The following is a 21,487-nucleotide window of genomic DNA, read 5'->3' on the forward strand; positions in this document are numbered from 1 at the left end:
TCCTGTGGACAGAGGACCCTGGCAGGCTCCAGTTCATTCATAGGGTCACACAGAGTCAGACATGACTGAAGTGATTTAGCACAGCACAGCACATTTAAGCCCACTGTTGTGACCTATTGCTCAGGGGAAAAAAAAGGTTCCTTTCAAAATAATACTGCTTATTTACAATGTACCTGGCCACACAAGAGTTCTGATGGATATGTATGAGTTTGATGTTATTTTCATGCTTACTAACACACTAATTCTGCAAACCAAGGCTCAAGGAGTAAGTTTGACTTTCAGTTCCTATTACTTAAGAAATAATACGTTTCACAAAGTTATAGCTTCCACATTCCAGAAAGTTATATGAAATAATACATTTCATAAAGTCATAGTGATTCCTTTAATAGATCTGGGCAAAGTCAATTGAAAATCTTCTAAAAAGGATTCACCATTCTAGATGCCATTAAGAACATTCATAATTCATGGGCAGAGGCCTAGATATCAACATTAACAGGAGTTTGGAAGAAGTTGATTCCAACCCTCACAAGAGGGTGATTTTGAGGGGTTTAAGACTTCAGTGGAGGAAGTAACTGATGATATTGTGAAAATGGCAAGAGAATTAGAATAGAAAGTGGAGCCTGAAGATATGACTAAATTGCTGTAATCTCATGATAAGGCTTGAATGGATGACAAGCTGCATCTTATGTATGAGCAGTAAAAGTGGGTTCTTCAGATGGAATCTACTGGTAAAGATGCTGTGAAGATTATTGAAAGGACAACAAGGGTTGGAGAATATTATATGTACTTAGTTGACAAAGCAGCAGCATGATTTGTGTGGACTGACCTTGGTTTTGAAAGAAGTTCCAACTATGGGGAAAATGCTAGCAAATAGCTTTGCATGCTACAGGGAAATCCCAAATTGCATCGTTGTCTTATTCTAAGAAATTGCCACAGCCACCCCAAACTTCAACAACCATCACCCTGTTTAGCCAGTATCTGTCAACATCAAGTCAAGCTCCTCCACCAGCAAAAAAACATTGTGACTTGCTGAAGACTCAGATGATGGTTAGCATTTTTAGCAATTAAGTATTTTTAAATCAAGTATGTACATTGTTTCCTTAGACATATGCTACTGAACAGTTAGTAGAAAAAGTAGTGTGAGCAATAACGTTTATGTGTACTGGGAAACCAAAAAATTGATGTGACTTGCTTTATTATGATGGTCACTTTATTGTGGTGGTCTGGAACAGAATCCACAATATCTTCGAGATGTGTATGTATCTCCCCCAGGTGGTTCGTTACAGAATTAAAAAGGGACTGTATTTCTTTCTTGAGAAAGGAAAAGAGCTGGAGGAATCAGACACCCCAACTTCAGACTATGCTACAAAGCTGTAGTCAAAACAGGATGGTACTGGAACAGAAATAGACATATAAATCAATGGAACAGGATAGAAAACTCAGAGACAAACCCACACTCCTGTGCCCAATTAATATATGAAAAACGAGGCAAGACTATGCAATATTGGAAAGACAATCTCTTCAACAAATGGTGCTGGGAAAACTGGACACCTACATATAAAAGAATGAAATTAGATCATTCCATACACAAAAATAAGCTCAAAATGGATCAAAGACCTAAATGTGAGGCCAAACACTATAAAACTCCTAGAGGAAAACATAGGCAGAACACTCACTGACATAAATTGCAGCAGTATCTTCGTCTGTCTCCCAGAGTAATGAGAAAAAAAAAAACAAAGATAAACAGATGGGATGCACTTACACTCAAAAGCTTTTACACAGCAAAGAAGACAGTAAACAAAATGAAAAGATAACCCAGAGATTGGGAGAAAATATTTGCAAATAAAATGACCCACAAGAGATTAGTCTCTAAGATTTACAAATAGCACATGAGGCTTAACATCATCTAAGCGAAGAACCCAAACCAAAAACACACAGAAGACCTAAATAGCCAACAGGCAAATGAACAGATGTTCAACCTTGCTAACTATTGGAGAAATGTAAATCAAACCTAGAATCAAAATGGATATCTTAAAAAAAATCCACCAACAGTAAGTGCTAGAGAGGGTGTTTCAAGAAGGGAACCCTCCCACCCAATTGAAATGTAAGTTGCTACAGCCATTATGGATAACAGTATGGAGATTCCTTAAAAAACTAAATACAGAGCTACCATATAACCCTGCAGTTCCATTCCTGGGCATATGTCCACCGAAAAACATTATCTGAAAATGTACATACACTCCAATACTCATCGCAGAATTTTTATAATAGCCAAGACAAGGAAACAACCTAAATGGCCATCAACGGAGAAGTGGGTAGAAAAGATATGGTACATATAAACAATGAAATATCACTCTGCCATTAAAAAAAGTGAAATGATGCCATTTACAGCAACATGGATGGATCTAGAGAGTGACATAGTGAGTGAAGCCAGTCAGTCAGAGAAGGAGAAATATTGTATTACACCCCTTAGTTGTGGAATCTAAAAAGAAATGATACTAATGAACTTATTTACAACATAGAAACAGACTCACAGACTTAGAGAACCAACTTATGGTTGCTAGGGGAGAAGGACGGAGGGAAGCAATACTTAGTTGGAGATCAACATGTACACACTACTATATTAGAAATGGATACCCAACGATGTCCTACTGTATTAAAAAGGGGGGCATATTAGAGAAATGGATAAATTATAAATTTATAGAAATATTTATTTGTAGTGTGGTAATCCTAATTATTTCAACTTAGTATTCCATAGTTTATTTCAAATGCAACTTTTGTGATATATCTTATCAAATTCTAGGATAGATATTAATTTTGAAGTCATATTGGAAATGTTTCCTCACTCAGTATTTTTAAATAGCTTCAAGTTGTCCACAAATAATATTTTTCATTCTGATTGATTTAACAATATTCACAAAATGTATAATATGCAATGCTGTGGTAAGGAAGCTTGCAATAGAATGGCAAGAAAAATAAAAACAAGCAACCTCTATCCTTTTATTCAACACAGATGTATTTTTTGAAAACAATATACATTAATCAGGTGATTCTGTAGGCAAATATTGATTCTACCATGGAGAATCTAATTTATATTGTGTGGAGGTAACCAGGACTCTTTGAGAAAATTCCTTTTTAGCTTAGCCCCAAGTAATGATAAAGATTTCCAGCAGGACAGGCAACTCATACGGGGCCCAAAGAGGGAAAGATTGTATCTGGTGTGTGTCAGCAAGGGTTTGGGAGCTGGGGAATGACTGAAATAAAACTTTGCCAGATGAATATGGAAAAGGTTGCTCAGAGTTGTTTTGGTGTTGAGCTTTTGTAGACTATGCTAAAGATTCTGTGCTTATCCAAAGGAAAGGCTTGAATAATTTTAAGTTATGAACAAAATTATTTATTTGATGTTTTAAGTCTATTATTCTCCCTGCTGAATGGAGAATCAGTTGGATAGTCTCAAGAGCAGAAGAGGGAGAAGTGAACAAATGCCACTGTGCATATCCAGGTGACTGAAGATTTATAAATGTTTTAGAAATAGCATCTTGCAACTTGGAGATGAACTAGGTAAGAGGTTAGGAAAAGGAATAGTCGAGGACAGCTTCCTTGAGCACTTTGGGTGGATGATGAGTCACTCACTGAATCTGGAAAAATTACAGAACAAGTTGGGTTTGAATTTGTTAGAACTTGTTAGAAATGTGAAACATTTAAGTGCATTTCTTCATTAGGAAGTTTGTTACATTAGCATGGAGTATTAAAGAAAGTCTTAAAATTCTCTCAGGGTGCTTTAATCATAAGAGTTTAAACAAATGTAATGATGTTCCTATATTTCTAAAAGTAAGTGGATGCTTGTGTTTTACCCAGAAATTAGATTTCTTTTGTGTTTGATATAGATGGAATTTTCCACAAGTTTATATCATTTGGTACACTGAAAGCAATATTTTATTTTGAGTTATTCATTTTCCAAGCCTTATGAAATATAATTTGAAAAACTACAATTTGTATTACATTTACCAGTGATCGGCCTTCCCAGTTGGTGCTAGTGGTAAAGAAACCCCCTGCCAATGCAGGAGACATAAGAGACGTGGGTTGGATCCCTTGGTTGGGAAGATCACCTGGAGAAGAAAATGTCAACCAACTCCAATATTCTTGCCTGGAGAATCCCATGGACAGAGGAGCACTACGGTCCATGGGGTTGCAAAGAGTTGGACATGACTGAAGTGACTTAACATGCATACACACGTTAACAGTGATCATATGAAAATTCATTTCACTCTTTGAAGTGTGATTCACCATCCATTGAAATATACACAGTTCAGAATTCTACTGTGTATTTTAAGTGCATCATAATGTGTTTTGGTAATTTATGTTTTGTTTTAGGTGCTTTGGAAGAATGTCTTAGAGGAGTCTTTATTTCTGTGACAAGACTAAAGTCTTTGTCCCATGTTCTTGGAAAACCACTCTCTCCTAAGGGCATTTTAATATATGTGAAGAAGAGAGGGAAAGAAAAGAAATAGAAAAGTAAAACCAGTCCTTCCTTTTCAATTTGCCTTGATTTTATTGTTTAATTTTCAGGGTGACTCTGTCACTGCTTCCTTAAAAGAAATTTTTGATTTTTTAACCTCAAATTGATCACGGTTGCAAAGTTTGAGTTGATGGTGATATCCATATTTTTATTTTCTCTGTTGTTTCAGTTTTCTTTAAAATATTTATTGTTACTATGCCAGCTCAGGCATGTATTTCCTGCTCTATTATGGGTGTTCAACTGGTAAAGTTGAAGTTCTATATGACTTCTATATGTTAAATAACAAAGTAAAATAATACCCCCCAAGGCTTTTGAAATCCAGAAATCTGGAATTATAAACTTCTCTGAAACCATCTCTTCATTCCCAGACTCTAGCCTAAGCATTCCTTAAGAAATGTTTGGTGAGTAAGTATGTGAATGAATTAATCAATGAAAAAGACAGATAGCATCACCTCTTGAATAGAGTTCTGGAATTGCTGAAAGAAAATAAGGGGAATTAGATGGATGCTTGCTTAGTAACTTTTGTTGAACTCTGCAAAATGAAGCAGTGAATGAGAGAGTGCCTTTTTAATCTTTGTCAACATTTTCACCAAGCAGTATTTAAAAATGTGACCTCTTGATTTAATATGAATTACTTTGACTCTTCCATCTTCAAAAATTAACATCTGCTTTCAGTTAAAGAAAATCAAATCCAGAATACCAATTTTAATTTTTAAATTACTATATAATTTTATACCTTTTAAATATGTTTATCATCATTGAATAATGTTTAACTTCCTTGATTTATGATACCTCATCTTATTTAAGTTAGTTATGAGGATTATAAGTGCTTGAGTATATATATTGATAAAAAAATAGGTTTGATATAATAATTAGCATACAAACAAGGGATTTAAGTTGGGGGTGAAAATGAAAGTGCTTCACTTCAAGCCCAATATAATACAAATTATTTTAAAATGTAGCTATTGAGAAATTGTGGTGCATTTTTGCTTAATTAAGAAGGAACCTTATCCCCCATTTAGATAGCAAACTATGTTGTCAGTCTGGATCTGTCTTATGCTTCATCTAATCATCTGATATATCTCAATATCTAATACGTGGTAGATACATAGTAGATGCTTAACAAATATTTCCTGAGGAAATTAAAAAAAAAAAACCTCCTAAAAATGTGTACCTGAATAACTGAAGATGTGAATAGAGATCTTATAATATTGGCTACACAGACTTATCTAGCTTACTAGCAATTTTCCAGGGCACGAAAGGTTAAAGGGTTTTAATAAATAATAATTCTGTGACTAGAACAAAAACTTCCAAGAGTCAATTTTTTAGTCTTATAATCCCTTAAAAAGTAATTTGATGTTTTCTGGAATTTTCCCACATTTGGCCATTTGTATGAAAATGGAAAATTTGTTTTCTTGTCAGGTCTTGCTTGCGATCTCTAGTTTCTAGTTACTTATAACCCAGATTTTGAGCTTTTATGTTAATTTTGTTTGTAGGATGCTGTTCTAATGCAATTTTGTGCAAATAAATTGGACAAGAAGGACTTCTTTGGAAAATCAGATCCTTTTCTTGTATTTTATCGAAGTAATGAAGATGGCAGGTAGATTTATCTTTTATGCATTTTAAGTCTATGATAAGTATGCTATTTAAATTATCATTTTTCTAGAGAAGATTATTAAATTGATAAACAGTACAATATTTTGGTATTCACAAAATTGATAGGATTTTTTCATTTCAATAACAATGTATAACTTTATAAGCATTTTATAACTTTTGTTTGATATTTATAATGAATGATTTTCAGCTTCATAGAAATATTTCCTCTTCTATTGCATTAATAGTATGGAAGCTTTATTTTTTTGTAAAAATCTAAAATGCTGAAACTAATGTATTTTGTTAATAGAACTGAAGTCTTAAGCAGATTTCTTGGAGAGGAACATGGGTTTTTATTGGTTGCTTTTCATACTACATGGTTTTTTCAATAACATATGGCATTCAAGAAAATTTTTCATTATATTCTAGTAATTTGAATATTTTACCAGTTATGATTAGACTGGTTTCTATGTGATTTGAAAATATATTATAGAGTATAATTTATTTTAATTTTTTATTGCAGTATTGTTGATATGTAATATTATATGTTACAGGTATATGAAATAATGATTCACAATTTTTAAAGGTTGCACCTCATTTATAATTATTATAAAATATTGGCTGTATTCCCTGCCTTGTACAACATATCCTTATAGCTTATTTTATATGAAATAGTTTGTACCTGTTAATCCCTTCCAGTATTTCTCCTCCTATGTCCTATCTCCTATCTCCTCACTGATAAACACTAGTTTGTTCTCTGTATCTGTGAGATATTTTGTATCTGTATCTGTGCTTCTTTTTGTTATGTTCACTAGTTTGTTGTATTTTTTAAATTCCCCATATAAGTGACATCATATAGTATTTGTCTTTTTCTGTCTGACTTACTTCACTTAGCATAACACCCTCCAAGTCTATCTGTGTTGTTGCAAATGACAAAGTTTTATTTCCTTTTTCATGACTGAGTAGTATTCCATTGTATAGAGTATAATTTAATACATATGACTTTACCATTTGTATTACTTTCTATGATTCTTATTGTATTTTCAATATTAAGGAAAAAGTTTAATTGTTAAAATTATGAGCTAAAAAAGGTCCTACTGCCTAGGACCTGCTACTTAATAGTTATGGGACCATCAGTTCAGTTCAGTAAACTCATGTGGGGCTCATTTTCCTCATGTGTATAATGGGTTAATAATCATAGTTACCTCCCAGGGCTGTTGAGAGTATTAAATGTATTACTACACAAAAATCATTTAGAGCTGACTTAACTTAAGAATTATGTTAGCTGTTATTATTATATTATCTTATGGTATAATGTTTCCTGTTTTCCTTAACTATGCATAATAAAGTAGTAGCTAAAAAGAAAATGTCATTGGGAGATTAAAATGAGAGGAATTGGCTGTTTAAAAAAAAAAGGTAACCTTCTATAATTCTAAATGGAATTATACATGTTAATGTTATGTAATAAGTATAAAACAGTACATAAAAATAGAAAATTTGCTATTTAAAGTGAATATACAGAAATATAAAATGATGCTTTACAGAGTGTAGAATTTTGTTGATACAATCACTGGGAAACTATTGATTATTTTTGTAATGGTATCATACTGTTAGATTTTGCATACTTCTTTTGTATTTTAGTGGTAAAAATGTTAGAGTAGCATTTACATCTGAACACTAATTTTACCTATGTGAAAAATATTGGACAGTGAAGAAAATAATCATATTTTCCAAATTTTTACACAGTTAAAAATAAAAAACTAAAAGAATCATTCAAAATTTCTTGAATAACAAGGAATAAAGCTCATGTTTACTCCTGTCTGAACAACCTATTTCCTGAATTCTCTCTTTTATTCTTACTTCTTTACTTACAAAGATTAGTTGCACAATTATAGAGTTTCAATCCACCACACATATAATGCCACTGGTAAAAGAATAATACATAATTTTATTATGCTTGTAAAAATGGTATTAACTTATTTATTAAATAAAATATGCAACTAATCTAAAAATCTAAAATCATTTAAAAACAACTCAATTTATTTTAATATAGGTTATTCAATAAAAATATTTTTCTTATTATTTTTAATAAATATATACACATACTTATATGTATATAGCAGTACTCCTGAATATTAGTGCTGCAGCAGACTCCTGTCAGAGTTTTCACTAGTGACACTAGTGATGGAATTATTACTGAGTTTTTGCTGTCTATATAGCATATCAGTTCAGTCGCTCAGTCATGTCTGACTCCTTGCAACCCCATGAACCACAGCATGCCAGGCCTCCCTGTCCATCACCAACTCCCAGAGTTTACCCAAACCCATGTCCATTGAGTCGGTGATGCCATCCAACCATCTCATCCTCTGTCGTCCCCTTCTCCTCCTGCCCTCAATCTTTCCCAGCATCAGGGTCTTTTCAAATGAGTCAGCTCTTCACATCAGGTGGCCAAAATACTGGAGTTTCAGCTTCAACGTCAGTCCTTCCAATGAACACCCAGGACTGATCTCCTTTAGGATGGACTTGTTGGACCTCCTTGCAGACCAAGGGACTCTCAAGAGTCTTCTCCAACACCACAGTTCAAAAGCATCAATTCTTCAGCACTCAGCTTTCTTCATAGTCCAACTCTCACACCCATACATGACTGCTGGAAAAAACATAGCCTTGACTAGATGGACCTTTGCTGACAAAGTAATGTTTTTGCTTTTTAATAGCTGTCTAGGTTGGGTCATAACTTTCCTTCCAGGGAGTTCAGTTCAGTTCAGTCACTCAGTCGTGTCCGACTCTTTGCAACCCCATGAATCACAGCATGCCAGGCCTCCCTGTCCATCACCAACTCCCGGAGTTCATTCAGACTCGCATTCATCGAGTCAGTGATGCCATCCAGCCATCTCAACCTTGGTCGTCCCCTTCTTCTCCTGCCCCCAATCCCTCCCAGCATCAAAGTCTTTTCCAATGAGTCAACTCTTTGCATGAGGTGGCCAGAGTACTGGAGTTTCAGCTTTAGCATCATTCCTTCCAAAGAAATCCCAAGGTTGATCTCCTTCAGAATGTACTGGTTGGATCTCCTCGCAGTCCAAGGGACTCTCAAGAGTCTTCTCCAACACCACAGTTCAAAAGCATCGATTCTTCAGCACTCAGACTTCTTCACAGTCCAACTCTCACATCCATACATGACTACTGGAAAAACCATAGCCTTGACTAGATGGACCTTAGTTGGCAAAGTAATGTCTCTGCTTTTGAATATGCTATCTAGGTTGGTCATAACTTTCCTTCCAAGGAGTAAGTGTCTTTTAATTTCATGGCTGCAATCACCATCTGCAGTGATTTTGGAGCCCCCCAAAAATAAAGTCTGACACTGTTTCCACTGTTTCTCCATCTATTTCCCATGGAGTGATGGGACCGGATGCCATGATCTTCGTTTTCTGAATGTTGAGCTTTAAGCCAATTTTTTCACTCTCTTCTTTCACTTTCATCAAGAGGCTCTTTAGTTCTTCTTCACTTTCTGCCATAAGTGCTTTACAAATGAGAATGACAGATGACTACCTAGTTTGTAAGTAGCTCACTAAGAAGGTGAGTCAGTTTATTAAGAGAAGTTTCAAAGTAACTTTGATTAATCTTTTAGAGTTTTCTCTATCATTTATGTTTCTTTTAATGTTTTTTTGCCCTAGGTGATTCCTATATTGCTTTGGGTGATTCAGCTTTGAGAGCATTTGACCACATTATACAAACACATATTCTCTTGAGCTCTGTCAATTTAGTAACATGAGTTTCTTTAGACAGGTGAGGCTACTACCAGGAAGAGTGTAATGCTAACGCCATAAATCTTAAAATAAATACATGATCCATTCATATTATGTTTCTTTTTTATCTCTTAATGAAGAGAGACTCTTTCTTGACTGTGAAGAGGAAAATGGACTCAATGCCTTTCAAAATGGAATTATTTTCTTATAGGGTTTAGCTGCGATATGTTCACCATGGTGTAGTTATTTAATACTCTCATGTTGATGACTATAAGAGGGATCCCTGCATTTAGAACACTACATGACTAAGGGTTTAGTGAAAGTTAAATTTAGGTATTGTTCTTACCAAGATCATTTAAAACATTTTATAGCTCATGATCTGCAGCATAAATTTGCATTAGGCAAGAATATTACCAGGACCTGATTGATGTCCAGAGATTAAATGGCTTGGTGGAAACGATAGTGGAATTTGAATCAGAAAACTAGTTTAAAGTTTCATGGATTCTACCCCTTATTACATATTATTTAATTGCTATCTTTCTTCCCTCTAGGAATAATCAACAGTTTAGATTTTAAAAAAAGAACCACATATTGAGTGATCTCTAGTATAAATCCATTATGTTAATCTTAAATAAGCCTTTGACCCTCCTCAAAAATCATTCTTTTTTCTTAATACATCAATGTTCCTCTCTCCCAGACACTTATGCATTTTTTCCCTCGGTCTTATTTACTGTTTATCTTGTTTCCTATTTAATAAGACAACGGAAGCAAATGGAGAAATTCCTTAAGATCCCATCACAATATCTACCCCTGTGTTTGGCCTTCCCACATGCTCTGCAAAATGATTATCCAAGTGCTTCCAAGGCCTACTACTCCATATTGATGCCCTCTATCCCATCCACTCCCACTATCCCATCTACTTCAAGACATTAGTCCAACCTTCTTCCCCTTTCTTTCATACATCACAAATAGTCTTTTCGCTAATGTATTTTTCCTTTAGCATACACCCTTGCTGTTCTTAATTTCATCTTGAAAAAATAAATTTAAAAGTGACAAAAAACACACCTTTCACTTGATTATCTTTCCCCTTTAAGTTATCCTCAAGTTCTCTTTTTCCTTATTACAGCTAAACTGCTCAAAAATGTTTACACATTCTGCCTCTTTCTCTTCTCTTTCTTAGACTCATTCTAAACAGATTTCTGTGCCCAGCATTCCAACAAAACTCAAAATTACTGATAACCTTCATGTTTAGCAACCAATAGATACTTTTCACTACAACAGTATCTCACTACAATATTTACAGAGATTATTTACAAGCCAATTTTAGAATTTATTGAATGTTCAGGTCGTTTTTAGTAAACTCATTGTGCAATTGCAATTTTTAAATTTTTTTAATATTTATTCATTTATTTTTGGCTATGCTGGGTCTTTGTTGCTGCATGTGGGCGTTTTCTAGTCGCAGAGACGGTGTACAGGCTTCTCACTGTGGCACCTTCTCTTGTGGAGCCCGGGCTCTAGGGCATGTGGGCTTCAGTAGTTGCGGCGTGGGCCCAGGCGTTAATAGTTTACAGGCTCCAGAGTGCAGGCTCAGTAGCTGTGGTGCATGGGCTTAGTTGGCCCATGGCAATGTGGGATCTTCCCAGACCAAGGATAGAACTGGTGTCCCCTTCATTGCAAGGCGGATTCTTAACCACTGGGCCACCAGGAAAGTCCCTCATTGCTCTATGTTATGATGCTGCTGCTGCTGCTGCTAAGTCGCTTCAGTCGTGTCTGACTCTGTGCGACCCCATAGACGGCAGCCCACCAGGCTCTTCTGTCCCTGGGATTCTCCAGGCAAGAATACTGGAGTGGGTTGCCATATGTTATGATGAGATAATCTTTAAAGTTTTTGAAACAGCAAATCTCTTTTTATTCACTGATATAATGGTAACAGAAAGACAGGCAACCTGTATTCTGCACAAAATATAAAGAAAGAAATGATTACTAAGGCATATATTAGAACTAAATCATGAAAATAACTGGAAAACTTTTTTTTTTACAGTTTTACAATCTGTCATAAAACAGAAGTCGTCAAAAACACTCTAAATCCTGTATGGCAAGCATTCAAGATCTCAGTAAGAGCTTTATGTAATGGCGATTATGACAGGTAAAATAAGTGTCAACTTGTCTGAGAGTTTTAAATACTCACTGTAGATTTTGTATCCAATAATCTAAGTTGAATTTTTAAAATTAAGGTGGCTTTTTTGCCAATGTAAATGTGTATTTACAAAAGCATAGTTGACTTATTAAGAATTTTTTAAGTAGCCTTTTTTACCCATAATGATATGGGCAAGAGGAATAATTTGACTAATTAAAATTTGATTTAACTGAATTTTCAAAAACAAAAATGTGCAAAGTGCTAAAAATATATTGAATATTTGTTTATTTTAACATATTCAAAAGTATCCCGTAATTTTTATAGCCTCAAGGTTTTCGTTTGGTATTATCTTTCTAGAAAGGAATAAGTAAATATACAGAAGATGTAAAATTATGATTATGTATGTTATCAACCCTGTGTACTCCTGAGAATCCTATTTGACATCATTGTTCTCATGGTCACTGAATTATAAAAGTTCTATAGATCTAGAACAGGGAGATTCTGGTATTTTACAAATAAGTAGGTGATGCCCTGAAGATCTTCCCACAATATACCTGAAGATTTATTAATATCAAAGTGTTTTCTTTTTCTTATGAAGATGGATTGTAAGATTACTATATAAAAACCCCTTCTCACCCCAAAACATGTTTTATCTTACTACTTGTATATTAGAAAAATTAGAATTTATTCTATTAACTAAAATCATAGGAATAACTATCCATTACCAGTATATCATTAGATGTTCTTAAAATGTATTATGCTACTTGTCTGTCACTTTATTAATTTAATAATGTCACAACTTTATTTAATTGGACTCATTCTTTCTAAGACCGTGATTTGTATAATACTTCTAACTGTATTGTATAATATAGTTAGCAGCATCAGCATCACATGATGAAACGTAAAAATTCAAGTTCTTGGGCCCACCCCCGGGACTACTGAACCAGAAACACTTGGGCATGAGGTCACATAATTCACATTTTTACAAGCCTTCCATGTGATTCTGATCTATGCTGAGTTTGAGAAATACAAACTCAATGTCAAAATACGAAGACAATGGTTTTGAAGAGTGTAAAAGTAGCTCTATGCCCCTCATTGAAGAGCTGTGTCAAACTATAAATGGTTTTCCTGTTTAATTTCCTACTCTCTTTAAAGAATTTAAAAATCTATGTGATTTTAAAAACTTATTTTAAAGTAAACATTGGGCTAGTATTAAAATTAGAAAATCAACTTTATTTTATAAAACTTGAAAGTATACAATATTTTATCTAAGAAAATCTAAAACTTATTTCTTAACTTTCAATCATATGTTAATTTGATCTTACTAAGTAACTTTACCCTGTGTGTGTGTTTTCACCATGGACAGAACAGTCAAAGTAGAGGTGTATGACTGGAATCGAGATGGAAGGTAAGATATGTTTTGTTTCGTTTTTGTTTTTACAAATTAATATTCTTTAAGAAGCAAATATATTGAAATGACCACATTTTCACAGTTTAAATTCTGAATTGCATATTTTTGTCTTGTTTTCCTGTTGCTAAAGTCTTCACATGATATTTTAAGAATGAGTGTATTCAATTTGCAAAATAAAATAGAGGTCTTCCTCTATTTTTAATAGTAATAAAAATATAGTAATTTTAGAAACTACTAAAACTGCTAGTAACATAGTAAAGATTACTAGTAATATAGCAAAGATTTTCAACTTGAACTTGATTTCTCACTGTGTACAATTTATAGACATCTAGTTTTATAGCTGTAGAGTTGTGATTCTCAAATTTCTGCATCTCATAATATCTCTGAAGATTTCTATAACCTTTCTACCCTACATCATCCATGGGAACACATCTGAGCTCCCCTTCCACTAAAAAGGAATACATACCTCACAAACAAACAATAAAACAAAACTCTAGAATATGTCTGCTAAATACCAATAAAAATAGGTAAGCAGAATTCTGAAATTATGGTTTCCCTCTGCATAGTGCAGCGTGTTAATAAGTAAAAGAGAGGAACACACTACTTTTTTTTCTTTAGATATTTTCTCACTATTTCTAATGTTTTAAGTAAGACTGATATTGAGGTGTTTTTTTAATTTATTTTTAATTGAAGGATAATTGCTTTATAATATTGTATTGGTTTCTGCCAAATATCAATATGAATCAGCCATAGCTAAAGCTATGTCCCCTCTCCCTTGAACCTTCTTCCCGCCCCCCCCTCCATCCCACCTCTTTGTTACAAAGCTCTGGTTTCAGTTCCCTGAGTCATACAGCAAATTCCCATTGGCTATCTACTTTACATATAGTAATATATATGTTTCCATGTTACTCTCCCCTTAAAACCCATCCACTCCCACACCCCAGCCCTGTGTCCATAAGTCTGTTCTCTATCTTTAGGCCTCCATTACTGCTCTTCATATAGGTTCATCAGTACTGTTTCTCTAGATTCCATTAGTTCAGTTCAGTAGCTCAGTCGTGTCTGACTCTTTGCGACCCCACGAATAGCAGCACGCCAGGCCTCCCTGTCCATCACCAACTCCCGGAGTTCACTCAGACTCACGTCCATCGAGGTGGTGATGCCATCCAGCCATCTCACCCTCTGTCGTCCTTTCCTCCTCCTGCCCCCAATCCCTCCCAGCATCAGAGTCTTTTCCAGTGAATCAACTCTTCGCATGAGGTGGCCAAAGTATTGGAATTTCAGCTTCAGCATCAGTCCTTCCAAAGAACACCCAGAACTGATCTCCTTTATTATGGACTGATTGGATCTCCTTGCAGTCCAAGGAACTCTCAAGAGTCTTCTCCAATACCACAGTTCAAAATCATCAGTTCTTTGGCACTCAGCTTTCTTCACAGTCCAACTTCCACATCCATACATGACTGCTGGAAAAACCATAGCCTTGACTAGATGGACCTTTGTTGGCAAAGTAATGTCTCTGCTTTTGAATATGCTATCTAGGTTGGTCATAACTTTCCTTCCAAGGAGTAAGCGTCTTTTAATTTCAGGGCTGCAATCAACATCTGGAGTGATTTTGGAGCCCCCCAAAATAAAGTCTGACACTGTTTCCACTGTTTCCCCATCTATTTCCCATGAAGTGATGGACCAGATGCCATGATCTTAGTTTTCTGAATATTGAGCTTTAAGCCAACTTTTTCGCTCTCCTCTTTCACTTTCATCAAGAGGCTTTTTAGTTCCTCTTCACTTTCTGCCATAAGGGTGGTGTCATCTGCATATCTGAGGTTATTGATATTTCTCCCAGCAATCTTGATTCCAGCTTGTGCTTCTTCCAGCCCAGCATTTCTCATGATATACTGTGCATATAAGTTATATAAGCAGGGTGACAATATACAGCCTTGATGTATTCCTTTTCCTATTTGGAACCAGTCTGTTGTTCCATGTCCAGTTCTAACTGTTGCTTCCTGACCTGTATATAGGTTTCTCAAGAGGTAGGTCAGGTGGTCAGGTATTCCCATCTCTTTCAGAATTTTCCACAGTTTATTGTAATCCACACAGTCAAAGGCTTTGGCATGGTCAATAAAGCAGAAATAGATGTTTTTCTGGATATATATGCATTAATATACAATATTTGTTTTGCCTTTCTGACTTATTTCACTCTGTATGATAGGCTCTAGGTTCATCCACCTCATTAGAACTGACTCAAATGCATTCCTTTTCAAATGTTGAGTATTTAAGCCCATGGGCTTCCCAGGTGGTGCTAGTGGCAAAGAACCCGCCTGACAATGCCAGAGACATGAGAGATCCAGGTTCGATCCCTGGGTTGGTAAGATCCCCTGGAAAATCCCATGGCAACCCCAGTATTCTTGCCTGGAGAATCTCGTGGACAGAGGAGCCTGGCAGGCTACAGTTCATAGGGTCACACAGAGTCAGACATGACTGAGTGACACAGCACACTTAAGCCCACTGTTGTGACATATTGCTCAGAAAAAAAATGATAGCCTTAACTAGACGGACCTTTGTTGGCAAAGTAATGTCTCTGCTTGTGAATATGCTATCTAGGTTGGTCATAACTTTTCTTCCAAGGAGTAAGCGTCTTTTAATTTCATGGCTGCAGTCACCATCTGCAGTGATTTTGAGTACTTTTATGTATATTCAAAAGGGATATTGGCCTGTTATTTTCTTTTTGTGGCGTCACTATCTATTTTTTGTATGACAGTGATAGTGATCTCACAGAATGCATACAGTCATGTACACGTGTATCCATTCTCCCCCAATCTCCTTTCCCATCCAGGCCACCACATGACATAGAGCAGAGTTCCATGTGCTATATAGTAGGTCCTTTTTGATTATCAGTTTTAAATATAGCAGTGTGTATGTGTCCATCCAAAGTCCCTAACTGTCTCTTTTTTAAATCACACTTTCAATTTTAGTACTGGTGATTGGCCAGTTTATCTTTTCCAAGTCTTCCTGGTTTAGTCTTGGGAGAATTTGTCCATTTCTTCAAGTTTGTTCATTTTATTGGCATACAGTTGCGTATAGTAGTTCCTTATGATCCTTTGCATGTCTGTGGTACTCACTGTAAATTCTCCTTTTTTTATTCTAATTTTATTGATTTGAATATTCTCCCTTTTTTCCTTGATAAACCTGGCCAAAAGTTTATCAATTTTGTTTATGTTTTGAATGAAGCAGCTTTTACTTTCATTTATCTTTTCTATTGTTTTGTTCATGTCTATTTTATTTATATCTTCTCTGATCTTTATGATTTATTTCCTTCTACTAACTTTCTATTTTGTTTGTTCTTTCTTCAGTTACTTTAGGTGTAAGGTTAGGTTATATGTGATTTTTCTTGTTTCTCGTTATAAGATTATATTGATATAAACTTTCCTCCTAGAACTGCTTTTGCTGTGTTCCATAGTTGTTGGATTGTCATGCTGTCATTTTTACCTGTCTCTATGTATAGTTTTATTTGCTCTTTGATTTCTTCAGTGATCCATTGGTTCTTTACAAGCATATTGTTTTAGCTTCCGTATGTTTGAGTTTCTTACAGTTTTTTTTCTTATAGTTGATTTCTAATCTCAGCATTGTGGTAGGGTAAAAAATTTGATTTCAGTTTTCTTAAATTTACTGAGGCTTGCTTTGTGGCCCAGTGTTCAATCCTGAAGAATGTTCCATGTGCATTCCATGTGCATTCAAGAAGAATGTCCCATTCTTCTTGAGAAAAATTAGTATTCTGCTGCTTTCAGATGAAATGCTCTATCAATATCAATTAAGTCCATCTAATCTAATGTATCATTTAGGGCCTGTGTTTCCTTTATGATTTTCTGTCTGGACGATGTGTCTATTGATACTTGTGAGGGAAGTTTAAAATGCCACACAATTATTGAGTTACTTTTGATTTCTCCTTTTATAATTTTTAGTGTTTACCTTATATGTTGAGGTGCTCTTAATGTGAGTGCTCCTATGAATTGTTACATCTCCTTGGATGATTTACTGATCATTATGCAATGTCCTTCCTTGTCCCTTGTCTATTTTCTCTAATATATGTATTGCTACTCTAGGCTTCTTTTGATTTCCATTTGTATGAAATTTCCTTTTCCATCCTCCCACTTTCAGTCTGTATGTGTCCCTGTATCTGAAGTGGTTCTCCTGTAGGCAATATATATGTGAGGTGTTTGTTTGTTTTTTTAATCCACTAAGTCAGTCTATGTCTTTTGGTTGAAGCATTTAATGTCATTTAAGATTATTATTGTATATATGTTATGATTGCCATTTTGTTGTTTTGTTAGTCTTTTTTCTTTCCTTCCTCTTTGTTCACTTCTCTTATGATTTGATGACTAATTTTTGTGTTGTGGTTGGATTCCTTTTTCTTTTATGTGTATGTATCTCTTATAGGTTTTCAGTGCGTGCTTACCCTGAGGTTTTGTTATAGAGGTCAATGTACAAACAAGATTGTTTTAATTTTTTGTTCTTTTAATTTCAAATGTATTCCCAATATCCTTCCTTTGTGCTGTCCTCACAATTGCTGTGCAGATGATTTTCTGCCTTTACTGTGCTTTTACCTTTACATGATTTTTCATTCATAATTCACTTTTTTCAGGTAGTAGCTTTTTCTTTTCCATTTAAAGAAGTTCCTTCAGCATTTGTTGTGAAACTGGTCTGGTGGTGATGAATTCTCTTTACTTTTGCTTGTCTGCCAAGGTTTTGATTTCTCCATTGACCCTGAATAAGAGCTGTGCTGAGTACAGTACTTTTGGTTGTAGGTTCTTGCCTTTCATCACATTAAATATATCATGCCACTCTTTTCAGGTCTGAAGATTTTGTGCTGAGAAATCAATTGATAACCTTACCTGAATTCTTTTGTATGTTATCTGTTGCTTTTCCCTTGTTTCTTAATATTTTTTTCTTTCCTCTTAATTTTTGTCAGTTTGATTACTCTTTGTCTCTGCATGTTACTCCTTGGGTTTAACCTGCCTGAGTCTCTCTGTTCTTCCTGGACTTGGGTGACTGTTTCTTTTCCCATGTTAAGGAAGTTTTAGCTATTATCTCTTCAAATATTTTATCAGGTCCTTTCTCTCCCTCTTCTCTTTCTGGGACCCATATAATGCAATGTTGGGTGCATTTAATGTCCCAGAGGTCTCATATACTTTCTTCATTTCTTTTCATTCTTTATTCTCTTCTGCAGCAGTGATTTCTATCATATTGTTCTCCAGCTTACTTAACAATTTTCTGACTTATTCATTCTGCTATTGACTCCTTCTAGTGTATTTTTAATTTCAGTTATTGTATTATTCATCTATATTTGCTTGATTTTTAGTTCTTCTAGGTCTTTATTAATCATTTCTTCTATCTTCTCAGTCTGTGCTTTCCTTCTTTTTCTGAGATCTTGGATCATCCTTATTATCATTATTCTGAATTCTTTTTCAAGTAGATTGCCTATCTCCATTTCATCTACTTTTCCTCAGACTTTAATATTGTTCCTTCATCTAGGACATATTCGTCTGCTGCCTCATTTCCACAGGCTGCAGGATTGTACTTTTTCTTGCTTATGCTGTCTGCCTTCTGGTGGATGAGAGTGAGCAAGAGTCTTAGGAATGCTTCCTTGTGGGAGGGACTGGTTCCTTCCCACTGTTGGCTGGAGCTGATTCTTCTGCCTCTTATGGTCAGGGACATGATCAGGAAAATCTTAAGCAGGGTTTCTGCTGATGGGTTGGGCTGTATTCCCACCCTGTTGGTTGTTTGGCCTGAGATATCTCAGTACTGGAGCCTATGGGCTGATGACTTGGTCTAGGTCTTGAGGAAGAGATTGTGACCTCCAAGAGGACTCCAACCAATGGATACTCCCCAAGGTACATCTATTCGTTTTTTGTCCCTGGAGTGAGGCACAGCCACCTTCCACAAACAGGAGACTCTCCAGTACTGGGAAGTTGTTGTTCCATTGCTGTCATGTCCTGCTCTTTGCAATCATGTGAACTGCAGCATGCCAGGCTTTGTTGCCCTTCACTACCTCCCAGAATTTGTTCAAACTCATATCCATTGAGTCAATGATGCCATCCAACCATCTCATCCTCTGTTGCCCCCTTCTACTCCTGCCCTCAGTCTTTCCCAGCATCAGGGTCTTTTCCAGTGAGTCAGCTCTTTGCATCAGGTAGCCAAAGTATTGGAGCTTCAGCTACAGCCTCAGTCCTTCCAATGAATATTCAGGGTTGATTTCCTTTAGAATTGACAGGTTTGATCTTCTTGGCTGTCCAAGGGACTCTCAAAGTTTTCTCCAGCATCACAGTTTGAAAGCATCAATTCCTGTGGAATTTCTGTGATTAAACCCCACTGCCTTTCAAAGCTAGATTCTCCTGGGCTCCTCTACCCATGCCATACCCCCATACTGGATAGCCTCACATGGGACTCAGGACTTTCACTCTTGTGGAATAACTTCTGTGGTATAATGATTTTCCAGTTTGTCCATCACCTACCTGGCAGATATGGTTGATTTTATCACAGCTGCACCCCTATTACCATCTCATTGTGAAATCCTCTTTGTCTTTGGATGTAGGGTACCTTTTTTTTTTTGGTATGTTCCATCATATTTTGTCAGTGGTTGTTCAGCAATTAGTTGTGATTTTGATATTTTGTAAGAGGGGATAAGCACATGACCTTGTACACTGCCATCTTGAGCTACCATTTCAATTACAGTGTATCTTCTTGTGGACCTCTTTGGGTTCATCTTGTTTCAGAGGCTGTGCTTTTAGTCCTGGAAGCATATTTCCTTTTCCAGGCTGGGGAAGTTTGGAGCTTATTTCTTCAGCGAATTTCTCTGCCTGTTTATCTCTCTTTTTTTCTTCTTGTATAAGTGTTGGTACACTTGGTTGTTGTCCCAGTAGTCTCTTTAAAATGTCCTCTATTTAAAAAAACTTTTTTTTCCTTTTGTTCTATTCATCATGGACATTTTTCACTACCGGTCTTCTCTAATTTGTTGATTTGTTTCTCTTTATCATCTAATCTACCAGTAAGTCCTTCTAGTGAGTTTTAAATTTCAGTTATTATGTTCTTCAGATTTGTTCGGTTCTTCTTTATATTTCTCTGTCTTTATAAACTTCTCACTGCATTCGTACGTTCTCTCCTGAATTTGTTGAGTGTTTTTATGATCATTGGTATTCTTGAATTCTCCTTGGTACTGTTCCTTATTCCAGTTCTTTTTTTTTCCCTGAGGTTTTGTCTTACTACTTCATGTGGAATAGATTCTTCTCTTTATTTTGTTTAATTCTGTGTGCTTGTTTTTGTGTTTAGGTAGGTTTGTTATGTTTCTCAGTCTTGGAGAAGTGACTTTATGTTGGAGACATCCTGTGGAGCCCAGTAACTTACCTCCCTCTGGTCACCATATCATTCTTGCAGATCCCCTCTGTGAGCGTAGGCCTTTCTGTTGTGTCAGTGCCAACTGCTGTAGCATGTTGGTGAGCAGGGCTGACTCCTGTCCTGGCTACCTGCAAGCCTTGCCTTGTGTCTTGACTAGTGGCCTGCTGGCAGGTATAGTTGAGCTCCAATACTGGTGCTTGTCTGGCCTGGAAGTTCTCAGGATTGGTGCTAACTGTTGGTGGTGGGGACTGGGTCCTGGTGTTAAGAAAAGATGTCAGCCAAATGTATAAAAATATCAACATTATAAATGAATCAATTTGGCATAACAACTCGCCATTTCCACAGTGTGACTGGATAGCTCAGTTCCTAAACCTGTTCATATCTCTTTATATGTGGAGTTAAGAGACAAATGATTAAGTCAGTAAGCAGAGATTTTCCTTCTGGGACAGATACACAGTGGAGGGTATGTAACAAAGGATTCTATCTAGAAAATTTTTGGCAATAGATGCAAATTTAAGTCATAGTAGTATGATTAACTGTTATTAGAAAATGTGATGTCTTTTTTACTGAGTTACAATCTATTATTCTCTTTCAATTAAGTCCAGAAAAATCTGGTTGCTTCAGATGAGCTTGGGAAGATCCAATAGATGGAATTCTATATTGCAAAAATAAATACTTAGGCTTCCCTGATAGCTCAGTTG

General features: G+C 35.7%; 1 protein-coding gene across 4 annotated transcripts in view; it reads left to right on the plus strand.

Annotated features, from left to right (window-relative positions):
- CPNE8 (copine 8) overlaps positions 1-21,487 on the plus strand; it is a 267,087-nt gene that overhangs the window by 156,137 nt on the left and 89,463 nt on the right. For 3 of the 4 annotated variants that reach the window (XR_011255932.1, XM_069584636.1, XM_069584637.1), the window contains 3 exons: positions 6,016-6,119; positions 11,897-12,001; positions 13,359-13,400. Coding sequence is in view for 2 of the 4 variants with exons in the window: in XM_069584636.1 (XP_069440737.1) it covers positions 6,016-6,119; positions 11,897-12,001; positions 13,359-13,400 (251 nt within the window). In the remaining 2 variants the exon portion in view is untranslated. Of the gene's footprint in view, positions 1-6,015; positions 6,120-7,472; positions 7,529-11,896; positions 12,002-13,358; positions 13,401-21,487 lie in introns of those variants that run through there. The other variant, XM_069584638.1, reaches the window with a different exon arrangement.

This window comes from Ovis canadensis, chromosome 3 (assembly GCF_042477335.2).
Source record: "Ovis canadensis isolate MfBH-ARS-UI-01 breed Bighorn chromosome 3, ARS-UI_OviCan_v2, whole genome shotgun sequence".
Taxonomy (NCBI): Eukaryota; Metazoa; Chordata; class Mammalia; order Artiodactyla; family Bovidae; genus Ovis; species Ovis canadensis.